At 41.6% G+C, this 11,521-nt stretch overlaps 1 protein-coding gene across 1 annotated transcript; it reads right to left on the bottom strand.

Moving 5' to 3' along the window:
- Positions 1 to 494: 494 nt before the first annotated feature.
- On the bottom strand, positions 495 to 9,050 carry WDR55 (WD repeat domain 55). The gene is made up of 8 exons (XM_089516257.1): positions 9,004 to 9,050; positions 8,123 to 8,271; positions 6,408 to 6,508; positions 4,709 to 4,796; positions 3,035 to 3,214; positions 2,393 to 2,492; positions 2,012 to 2,181; positions 495 to 1,089 (listed from the first exon to the last, which is right to left on the bottom strand). The coding sequence occupies exons 1-8, from the start codon at positions 9,019 to 9,021 to the stop codon at positions 765 to 767; spliced, it is 1,131 nt and encodes a 376-aa protein (XP_089372383.1). The 5' UTR covers positions 9,022 to 9,050; the 3' UTR covers positions 495 to 764.
- Positions 9,051 to 11,521: the final 2,471 nt, after the last annotated feature.

Below are 11,521 nucleotides of genomic sequence, written 5' to 3' on the forward strand. Positions count from 1 at the left end.
TTCTTTGGCCCAACCTTGGGAGATCTTACAATTGCCAGTAAGCCTAGAGCTCGTGAGATCGCAGAAAATCTTTACCAAAAGTACACAAGATGTTGTTACTGTTTCTCAAAGGTCTGGGGTAATCCTTACTTTGAGATAGACATACTCAATGGGTAATGATATAATAAATTATTAATAAAAATGGTTGAACCATGGTTTTAATTCTGCTAGCTGGAAGCAAAACTTCCACAGGACTAAAAAGCCCCCTGCCAGGTGTAAGGCTGTGGCAGGTCCCTGTGTTACTTTCTTCAAGGAGCTGCCAGCATTTTCACCATCTAAATTTTAGCCTCCCCACCTTTAAAAAAAAACTTCACTGCTGCCGCCGAAAAGCAGATACCCAGTCCAATCATGAGTTCTACATATTTTAGGAGGCAAAAGATTTCCATCAAAAATAATGTTTAGTAACCATGATTCTATGAAGCTAACAAAATAAATATTTCCAGATGCATCAGCTGTTACCTGCATCTCCCCAATTTATAGTAGTCAAACTACTTATAAAGGTATTTCAGAAACACAATCTCACTTTCACAGAACTGCTGAACTTCAAGACTTGGCTTGACAATGGTAATAGATTTCATTAGGCCAAGCAAGACAGGTTCAAATGTTCTGCTGTTTGTCTCACAGTGCAAAGATGCATACTTGAATTTCTACCAAACCATGGCAATTTCTGGTCAGACAGACCCCTTGAGAGGAATAAGCCCCATCACACATGATCAGTGTAACTATCAGTCACTGTCACTCTCAGTGGTCACACTGTCCTCTTCTTTTAGGCCTGCAGGTTCCTCTCTCAAATCTGCAAAGAAGTCATCCCCACTACTACCAAATGCTTTGCTACTCAGTGCTTTTAGCTGGCCACTTTTCTTCTTCTTCTTTCTGTAGTCGTCCACAATCACTGAACGAAGAGAAGAGATGTCCCAGAACTTCACCTTCTGGTCATGGCCACAGCTACCAAGGAACAGGCCCTTACGACACTGAGCCAGCTGCTCAATAGGTTCCCCTACATGCTGCCCAATGCTGCCTATAACCCGGTTGGGCAAGATGTGTACTGCCCTGAAACAAGAAAAGAAGCCAGATCAATAAGCAGCCTTTGTCATTCTCATGAATTCTGCTGTAAAATGTTCATGTTCAAGGTGGTAAGAGGACTCAGCCACGTTACTCAAATTCTTTTTAATTACATAGATAAGATGCCAAATGACTATAGTGGGCCCTTGGTATCCACTGGGGTTTGGTTCTAGGACACTCCTGTGGATGCTCAAATCCCATTAAATACAGTGGCATGGTAAAATGGTGTTCTTTATATAAAATGGCAAAATCAAGGTTGGCTTTTTTTTTTTTTTTTTTTTTTTTGAATTGACATTTTTTAGGAATATTTTCAAGCTGTGGATACTTAAATCCATGGATTAAAAAAATCTGTGGATATGGGGGGCAACTCTAATTTTACAAAAGATACCTGTGTTAGTCTATTTCAGTATACATGTACAGGGAAAGCATTCTGTGCCATTAACACATCCCCCTTTTTATGTGGGAGTTGTATTAACAGATACTATGTAAATTCTGTGTAAAAACATAATCAGGATATGAATGGGGCCAAAAAGGAAGAATACAATTTTTTAAAAAAATCTCAAAACAGGGGACCTTTAGTTCCCAGGCAAGAATAATGCATAAATACCATCATTTCTGCACTATCTTCACATAAATTGATCAGATTGGTCTATATATCACCACATTAGCAGTTAAATTGGTCAGCTGCCAATTCTCAGTGCTTAGGCAACTAGGTACAGCTTTTGTAGAATGTCTCCCATTGTCCAATAAGTTACTATCTGCCCAAAGACCTATTTTGTCTCTCAACATCTCCTACCAAGACAGAGCTCTTACTCCAACATTCCCAACTGTACACTTGAGTAAGATCTCTGCTTGCCTGCCTAATGTTAAACCAGACCCTTTCTTGGCAGGCAACCCAAGGTACTCTCACCTGATGACTCCATCTGTTGAACCTGTGCACACAATATTCTCTGTTACGGGAATCATGCAGTCAATGGATTCTGCCTTCAGTGCAAAACGGTCACTGGTAGCACCAAAGCCATCCCAGTTGAAAAGGTAAATAGTCCCTTCACTGGAGCCACAAGCCACTTTCTTCCCTCTCTGACCAAGAGAGAAAAATAAGTTTTAATGGAAGAATGCATAATCATAATCACTCCACTCTCCTCCCTTGCAACATTTTATTGCAGATCAGTTCAACAGAGAATACTTAGCACGAAAATATTCAGATCTTTACTACCATTTGTGACATACCATCAAGCCCATGAGTTCCTAGCAAGATTCTATAGCAAGCAGCCCTTTCTTGAGTACTGACCTTCATAAGAGAGACAGCTGTCAGCTCTCCATTCTGAGGTTCAGACAGTAGCTCAAAACGCCTCCTCTTGATGTTGAAGACTCCCATTGTTCCATCTCCACTGCAAGAAATCAAATACTACATGTTGCATGCGTGTATTTACAGGAGAGTTATTTATTCCCACTTAAAGTAGCACCAAGGCAGCATAATCACATCTGGCTGAAAGGTATTTTCAGGCAGATACAATCAGCTCTTCTCTTCCTCGGGCTTTGCCACCCATGGATTGGAGTATCCATGGGTGACCTCACCCTGTTCTCCCCAATAGTGGCATATGCACATGACCACACCAATGCAGCTGTGTGCACATTGCACCTTCTATTGAAAACAGCGGGACTTGAGGTCCTATGGAATTTGCTATCTATGTGGGGGGAATGGAACAGAACCCTTGTGGATATGAAGAGCTGACTGTACTTATATTTCATGTCCCAGAGAGAGAGAACAACAGAAATCTGTGTCAAGGGCTCTTGTAACGAAGAAAAAAAAGCATTGCTTGTGCCTGGACACTTGTGGCCCAAGCTCTTTCCATTGCAGAAACAAACAAAGCACCGTACGCCAAACACTAAGTCTATTTCCACATCTGGTTAGCAGCAAGTGCAGGAGTACCTGGTGGTGAGCAGCAGTTTCTTGTTTCCATCCACAGCTATATCACTGATGTACTCCTCATGTTGTTTTGCTTCCATGATGGAGGTCCCTTTGCGCAGGTCCCACACTTTCAGTTCTCCACTGTCATCTCCTGTAGCAAACAAGTGCTCATCTATCACCAGCAGACTGTTCAAAGCAGAGCTGTAGAAATTCCAGGCATTTAATAGTGGGCAACATGCTTTTAGCCAGAATATTACAGAATAACTTAGAGCCTTCAGTAAGGTAATAAGATTGCATGCAGCACTTCTACTCTGAGCACACTATGAAGAAGGGAAGCATCTGCAACTCCTATGAAGAGCAAATACATAATTAACCTGATCTCATAAGACTCTTTAAACTATTGGAAGACTTGTGAAGAAATCATGTTTTCTTTTTTTAAAAAGATGCTAAAATACACTTCAGCCATGCATGGTCCTTAAATAAGAACCCAAACACTCTTGCTCTGGCATTCTGACTTTGCTAGAGAAGCTCCACCTACTGAACTTGATATCACTCAGATCATCACACCCTTCTCTACAGTTTTCTAATTTAAAAATTGGAAGAAATAAATATGCATAAATAGCAAAATATTATATGTACAGTAGTATGAATTGAATTGTCCTGAACCACAAACCTAGATTCCTTGCTAAATAACCTCTTGCAGAATCTACTCAAACATTCCTTCACTTATTTTTCTATAGTACTTTTGTTCAGTCTTGTTTTCACGATGCTTTTGAATGGCAGCGCTACACACCATTTGTGCTTTTGGGGTTTTCCATCATTATGACATTTGTTGATCCTATTGCAGGAAATTTCACTTTTTATGCTCACTAATAAGGACTCAAAGAAAGTAGCTGTGATGCCAAAATGGCCATTGGCTGCTTTGTGGAATATAAGCAAACTGATACTTCCAAATTTTAATGGTGTTTTAATTTAATAAAATAAAATTTATTTGGTTTAATGGTGTTTTAGCAAACAGACAAAAGAGGTGAACTATGGCGCAGTATAGACTGCCCAAAAAGGGCGGTGCCTGTTTTTCCGCCAAGGGAAAAAGAACCTGCAAAAAGTGGGCTCGCCACGCTGGCACTTGCATAACAATGGTGGCGCCCATGTAAACAGGGCGCTGCCATTTTTACGCCCTCATCAAGTGCGAGGGTTGCGGGGCACGTCCCCCAGGCAATCCTCACACATGATGAGAGCGCCTGAAAGGCCGGTATGTACTGGGCCTTAAATTGCTTCCTGAGAGAACTGCATTCTTATTTTTAAAAAAGGGAAAAAAAACATATTGAAAAAAACATCTGAAAATATATATTGTATTGTTACAATATGATGGTGGGACTTAGAGTTCCCAGGTGCTCTATGTAAGAAAAAAATGGTTACCAAAACTAGCCAAAATTTGTAGTTTTCGTGGCCCTAACAAAAGTATACCTATTTTTAAAATATGAATAGCCAGTTTAGGACTCTGTTTCTCAGTGGAAATTATAACAATGATATCACTAGGCATTTCTGCAGACTCAAGTGTACCAACAATCCACTGTTCAAGAATTAGAAAGAAAAGGAAAGACAGGATGTATTAGGACTGGAAAACATGGCTATTCAGTAACTGCCATGCCATCAAGGCTGAAGAATGGTGGGAGAGCAGTCCCAGGTGCTTACCTATGTGCTTTGGAGAAACGTGTCACAAGATGACCCTCTTCAACATTCAGGATATGAATAGATTTATCCTTGGAGACCGTGTAGAGCTCTAGAGGACAAGGGAAAATGACATATGTCACCATGTACGACTAAAACGTCATAAGGTGCATTTGCTTGCAACTATGAAAATCTAATTCAGCATCAACAGATGAACAAATTATTCCAGCTATTAGTACCCATGCTGATTTTGGAGTACAATAAAAATGTGATGAGTTTATTGCACATTCATGGACAGATGTTACAGTCTGATGGCTGATTAGAGTTGTATTTCACAAAATTTATGCCCAGGAAATCTGACTTGTTTTTCTTTTTTCTTTTTTTTTGTAAAGTATAAAGATATAACACATAAATGTTTGTATAAGACCTGGGGCACAAGTACTGAATGACCAGGTGAGAAGCTAACCTAACTAAACAAAATTAGAGAGAGAGAAGTGGCCTTAAAGAGAAACATAAACAGTGGATTGACTTGTAGTAAATCTGACTACAGAGGGTTACTGGTATCAGATGGCTGATTTAATCATATGGAAGGCAGTAAGGACCCACTGGCCTCCAAGTGTTACATCACTGAGGAAAGGTATGTAGAGAGATCTTGTAGCACCTTTGAGACTAACTGAAAGAGGGAAGTTGGCAGCATGAGCTTTTGTAAACTTCAGTCTACTTCTTGAGATGATTTTGGATGAGGAAGTAGACTGACGCCTACAAAAGCTCATGCTGCCAACTTCTTTTTCCAGTTAGTCTCAAAGGTGCTACAAGATCTCTGTACATATTGATTCTGCAGAGTAACACGGCTATATCTTTGAATTCTATCACTGAGGAAAAACCAATAAAATTCCTGATCTGACTAGATGACAAATAATAATAACAATAATTACTACTACTACTACTATTTATTTATACCCTGCTCTTCAGCCAAAAGGCTATTAACACCATTTACATTGGCAGAAGCTAGTAAAGATCTATCTCTGATTAGATGGAGAGAAGCTGGAGATACGAAACCAAACGTGAAGAGCCAGAGCCAGAGCCAGAAGGAGGGCTGACTGAGGATCAGCCTTCCCCAATGTTGCAGTGTTTTAGAGTAACATTGTTTTGCAAAACCAGCTTCAGTATGCTGTTGTCACCTCAAAATGCAACATTGTTATTTGTAACACATTATCCTCTGTCTGACTTAGAAGTACATATTACAGTGCGCCCTTTTATTATTATTATTATTATTATTATTAACCTTTATTTATAAAGCGCTGTAAATTTACACAGCGCTGTACATACAATCTTTTAGTTAGATGGTTCCCTGCCCTCAGTCTTACAATCTAAGAAGACACGACAGAAAAGGAGAAGGAGACCCCCCCCACGTAAAAAAAAGCACGTATGCTCGAGCCCCAATGAAAATAATAAGGCTCATGCATGGTGCAGTGGTATGGCAGCGCCCCATTAGTCTTAATGGGACGCGTTGCCCTTTGTGCCCTACACAGCTTTCAGCGTATGCTGAAAGCCACATATGTTGCGCCCGCGTTTGATGCGGGTGCACTGTACTGTGTGTAACAGATTACTTTCCAAAAGTAAGCACTCCAGAAAGATGAACAGAAACAACTTGTATTTCCAGTTAACCCAACTCCAGTGTATTACATAACTGGATACAAGCCCTGGGGGGAGAATAACTCACTGTGGCCATCATGGGAAAAGGACACTTCCCGGCAGGATTTCAAGTGATGTCCTGAAGACCAAAGCTCCTTGTTCCCACCTTCCATACACGAGTATGAATACCTGAAATTTTTTTTTTAAAAGGAGGGATCTTGTCACATACTTAGATATAAAAATTGTTCTGGAGGACAAGTAAGAAACAATATTGCTGAAGTCGGGCAAGAGAAGCGTTAGAAAGACATTTCAGTCTGAGGTATGGCACACAAACATGCCTACCCTCCTCCATCCCAAGCCATGAAAACGTTTGACTGCTTTCACACACTGCTTGTGGATGCCCTGAGACACTTAGCTGGTCATACCTCCAGAGCCATGATACCCTGAAACAGTTAAAAGACCTTGGATTAGATCAGGTATAGAAAACAAACTGGAAGCCACACTGGCCCCTATAAAACCTTTTGGCTGCCATAACAAGGCTTGTGAATGGACAAGGGGAAATTCACACCCACTTCCTACTCCCAGCAATCCCAATCAGGATAACGGAACAAGATGTTAGGTTAAAGATATAGGAGGGGGAACACCTGGCTTAAGGGGACTACGTGTGAAAGGGAACTAGGACTCCAAGGAGACCACAAGTTGAACATGTCAACAGTGTGATGCAGCAGCTAAAAAGGCCAATGCAATTATAGGCTGAATCAACAGAAGCATAGTGTCTAGATCAAGGGAAGTAATAGTGTCACTCTATTCTGCTTTGGTCAGACCCCACCTGGAATATTGTGTCCAGTTCTGGGCACCACAATTCAAAAAGGATATGGAGAAACTGGAGCGTGTCCAAAGGAGGGCAACTAAAATGGCGAAGGGCCTGGAAACCATGCCCTATGAGCAATGACTTAGGGAGTTGGGGATGTTTAGCCTGGAGAAGAGAAGGTTAAGAGGTGATATGATAACCTTGTTTAAAAATTTGAAGGGATGTCATTTTGAGGAGGGAGCAAGCTTATTTTCTGCTGCTCCAGAGAACTGGACCCAGAGCAATGGATGCAAGCTACAGGAAAAGCGATTCCACCTCAACATTAGGAGGAACTTCCTGAAAGTAAAGGCTGTTCGACAGTGGAACATACTCCCTTGGAGTGTAGTGGAGTCTCCTTCCTTGGAGGTCTCTAAACAGAAGTTTGATGGCTATCTGTTGGGGATACTTTGACTGAGAGTTCCTGCATGGCAGGGGCATGGATTGGATGGCCCTTGTGGTCTCTTCCAACTCTATGGTTCTATGAAAGCTGCCTCCCTCTTCTTGTGACCCTGTTCCACATCACTGTTTTCCCACTAATAACAGACCAACAGTGATCTTGCTCTGGATTACAGCAGTGGGAACTAGGCAGGAAGGAAGTGGGTCCGACCTATCATGACTACTCTTAACCAGAAGAACTAAAATCCTCCAAGAGTGTTCCTATTAATATTTGTATTGTGGCCTGTTTGTTTGATTTCGCATCCCTTAATTGTGTTGCAGAATTTTATATTTTCCATCTTTTTAGCCAGCAACAGGGATTATGGGAAACAGAAGGCACCCAATAATAAGACGACTTATTTCTGAAATACTGACCATTCAGCTGTAGATAGGCAGCCCCTGAAAGGCTCTACTGACAATTGTCCAAATGGATCTTTTCTGGACTACTAATGGGGAAAAGGGGAGCACTCATGCAATTGCACAGTCAACACAAATGCAGTCAGAGAAGCTATACTCACACATATACATCACCGTCCACATCTCCAGCAGCTATTATATCTTGACAGGGGTGAAAGGCAATGGTGTTAGCAGCAGCTTCAAGGGAAATATCTTCAGGGGTGTTTCGAAGTCTAGGTTCATGTTCAACTTCTTCCTCATCTGAAGATGCCTAAGTGAGGAAGAAAACAAAACCAAAAAAAGGATCAAAGCTAGTGAGAACATATCAAATTCGTGAATAATCAAAGCCACAAATATGGAGGGATGAGCGTGTATATACACACACACGCACGCACACACACACACACACACACACACAAGAACCCTGAGAGATGGGAGCTTGGCACATACTCAGTGTGAACTACATTAAATTTTACTACTCCTAACAGATTTCTGAGCTCAAATTCTTTAATTTTAAGTGTAAATTGGGGTATTTATATTGACCCGAGGAGGATAAAATGACCCCAAGTTTTTTGGGGGGTCAATTTTTGGGGACTGAAATGTTCTAGATTTAAACCATGCTGCATCCACACTGGAGAAATAACCCGGTTTGACACCGCTTTAACTTGTTGTCTGGCTCTTTGCTATGGAATTCTGGGAGTTGCAGTTTGTTGTGGGGCTCCGCTCTGGGCCCCACAACAAACTCCAACTCCCAGAATTCCATAGCAAAGAGCCAGAACAAGAACTAAAGCGCTGCCAAACCGGGTTATCTCTCCAGTGTGGATGCAGCTGCTGCTCTTCGCCCCAGCAACTACAGAGAGGCCACTTCACAACCAGCCCCTTCCCCTGAGGAAGAACAGAAGGAAACCCCCCACAAAAAGCGTCCATAGCTGGGCCGACCCTGGCTTTACTAGGCCTCAGGGCCCCCAAGTCGCGTTGCTAGGAGACGCCACTTCCTACTCACTTCCCTGGGCGCCGCCATCTTGGGGACCACGCTTAGGCGGCAAGGGACTACTGCGCCTGCGCAGTAAGGGAAAGGCGGGGTCCGGGGAGGAGGAAGCCATTCTTCTTCATAGACAACATCAAGACTAGTTTCTGTGCTTGAAAGTTAGCAAGAGAGCTCTGCTGCCTCCACACTGGAGAAATAATCCAGTTTGAGACCGCTTTAACTGCCCTGGCTCAGTGCAAGGGGATTCTGGCAGAAGAAGGGAAGATTAAAATATAAACATCCATAGGACTGAAGGGTGTTGTTGAGAAACTCAGTCTTTGAGGCCATGTCTGCATTGCTGAATGAATGCAGTATCATACCGTTCTAACTGCCATGGCTCAAGGCACTGGGACTTGTCATTTCTGTGAGAGATTTAGCCTTCTCTGTCACCGAGCTCTGGTGCCACGACAAACCATAAATCCCAGGATTCCATAGGATGCAGCCATTACAGTTAAAGCAGTGTCAACCCAGATTAGTTCTGCAGTGTGTCAGCAGGCTCTATGTCTCACCTAGCAGATCAGAGAACCACTCCTTTTAGCCTTTCTGCCCTCTTTACATCCATCTATTAAGATCTTAAAATTGAGAACTGATGTCTGAGGTGGCTTTTCGCCTTCTCCTCTCTTTCTTGTATGCAGTTGCTTTTGAACGCTAAACCTGTGGACAGAGGTTTTCTCTCCCCTGAATTTTGTGGCCCATGCTAGGAACATTTTCAACTAAACAGTGTGAAGAGGGACAGGGATGGTTTAAATAATGATGTTGTGAGCTTAAGTAATTGTATGTACAGCGCTGTGTAAATTTACAGCGCTTTATAAATAAGGGTTAATAATAATAATAAAGTAATGATGTTGCTTCACAGTAGTTCCCTCAGTATGGTTAAGTCTTGTCAGTGACTAGTTTATAAAATCCCAGAGATGTGTCTGTTCCGGACAACCAGTTGTACTTAGACCAATAAAAGCACATTTGAGTACCTCTATTCTCCTTTCAGCCACTGAAACCATAAGCTGCGACAGAATTATTGGTAACATTTGATGGAAGCGCACACACTGCTGCTAAATCACAACAAGATCTGTTAATTCAAAGATATAGCCGTGTTAGTCTGCAGAATCGGTATGTAGAGAGCTTTCTTTGAGACTAAAGAAAGAAGTTGGCAGCATGAGCATTCGTAGACTTAAGTCTACTTCCGAACGCATCTGAGGAAGTAGACTTAAGTCTACGAAAGCTCATGCTGCCAACTTCTTTTAGTCAGTCTCAAAGGTGCTACAAAATGAAGATATATTAACTAATTCATAGAGGCCTCACTGTGCTGGGTAAAAGGAGAAAGCAGGTGCAAATGTGGTGGGAAAGTGATGCTTTCATCAAGAAAATGCACCTAGCAGTGGTGCTTGTTTCATTTGTTCATACGCCTTGGGCAGTTTCATGCAAAGTCTAGAACTGTGAACATATCCTTTCAAAGCTGTGGCTTTAACATTCCATGGCCTCAGTCCTATTACTCCCAACTAGAGTAGTCCGAATCAGGTGGATTTACCTGTGCGTTGGCTCTAACTTGGAAGAACCAATAGGTTTCCACCAATGTTTGTATTACCACAATGCAGGCTGAACTAGAGCAGGAATCTTGAGATTTCACTAAGGACTAGGCAACAGGATTTGTAAGGTAAATGACAATCGTATTGAACCAGTGCTATCAATTGTTTCCCTTAATTGTTTATACCTAGACACTTGCATGGAATAATCAGAAAGAATCTGCTGTGAAAACAGTTCTAATAATCTCACGCTAACAGCTTTGATCCTATTGGAAAGGCGGTATATAAATAAATTTTATTATTATTAATTAAAGAATCCCAAGTATAAAGTTATATAAGGCCTTCAGAAGTCCTACTTTCAGGCGCATAATTGAGAACTATCAGACTGATGGATACCTGGGCCTCACATATTTGGAATTGCCACTTCCATTTTTACTTTTCTTGTTCCATTTTGTTTTTACCTAGTACTGTAGTTTTTATGTTGGTAGCAGCTGTTTCTGTTGTTAAAACCCTTGTTATTTTGTTGTTGATAAATATATATTGTTGATATTTTAACATAGGATAGGATGATTTTATCCTGAAAGGCAGAATCTGGTAATTGCGGGAAAGTTTAGCTATTGGCTCAAACAAGACAGCACGAAAAACTAATTTCTTTCCAAAAACAAACATAGGCCTGTTACAGACTGCCAAAATAAAGCTGCTTCGGGTTTCTTTGGAGGTATGCTATTTAAATGATGCATGCATCCTAAGAATCCGGAAGCTGCACCAAAGCTGCACTCCAGTGCTTAGGAATGGATTGTGGCTTTGGTGCGACCTCTGGACTCTTAGGACCCATGCATCATTTAAATAGCATACCTCCAAAGAGACCTGAAGCAGCTTTATTTTGGCAGTCTGTAACAGGCCATACTCTCCATTTCCACCATGCATGGTAGTTTACATGCACTACCCTTTACCAAAGAACAGAACACAGAATC

The sequence above is a fragment of the Sceloporus occidentalis genome, unplaced genomic scaffold (genome assembly GCF_023333645.1).
Source record: "Sceloporus occidentalis isolate IW3139 unplaced genomic scaffold, rSceOcc1.0.p SCAF_3, whole genome shotgun sequence".
NCBI classification, from domain to species: domain Eukaryota; kingdom Metazoa; phylum Chordata; class Lepidosauria; order Squamata; family Phrynosomatidae; genus Sceloporus; species Sceloporus occidentalis.

Coding starts and splice junctions, on each gene's coding strand:
- WDR55 (XM_089516257.1), bottom strand. Junction 6,509..8,122: donor GTGGACGGTGATGTATATGT/GTGAGTATAGCT, acceptor AAAAAATTTCAG/GTATTCATACTCGTGTATGG. Junction 3,215..4,708: donor CGTTTCTCCAAAGCACATAG/GTAAGCACCTGG, acceptor GAATTTCTACAG/CTCTGCTTTGAACAGTCTGC.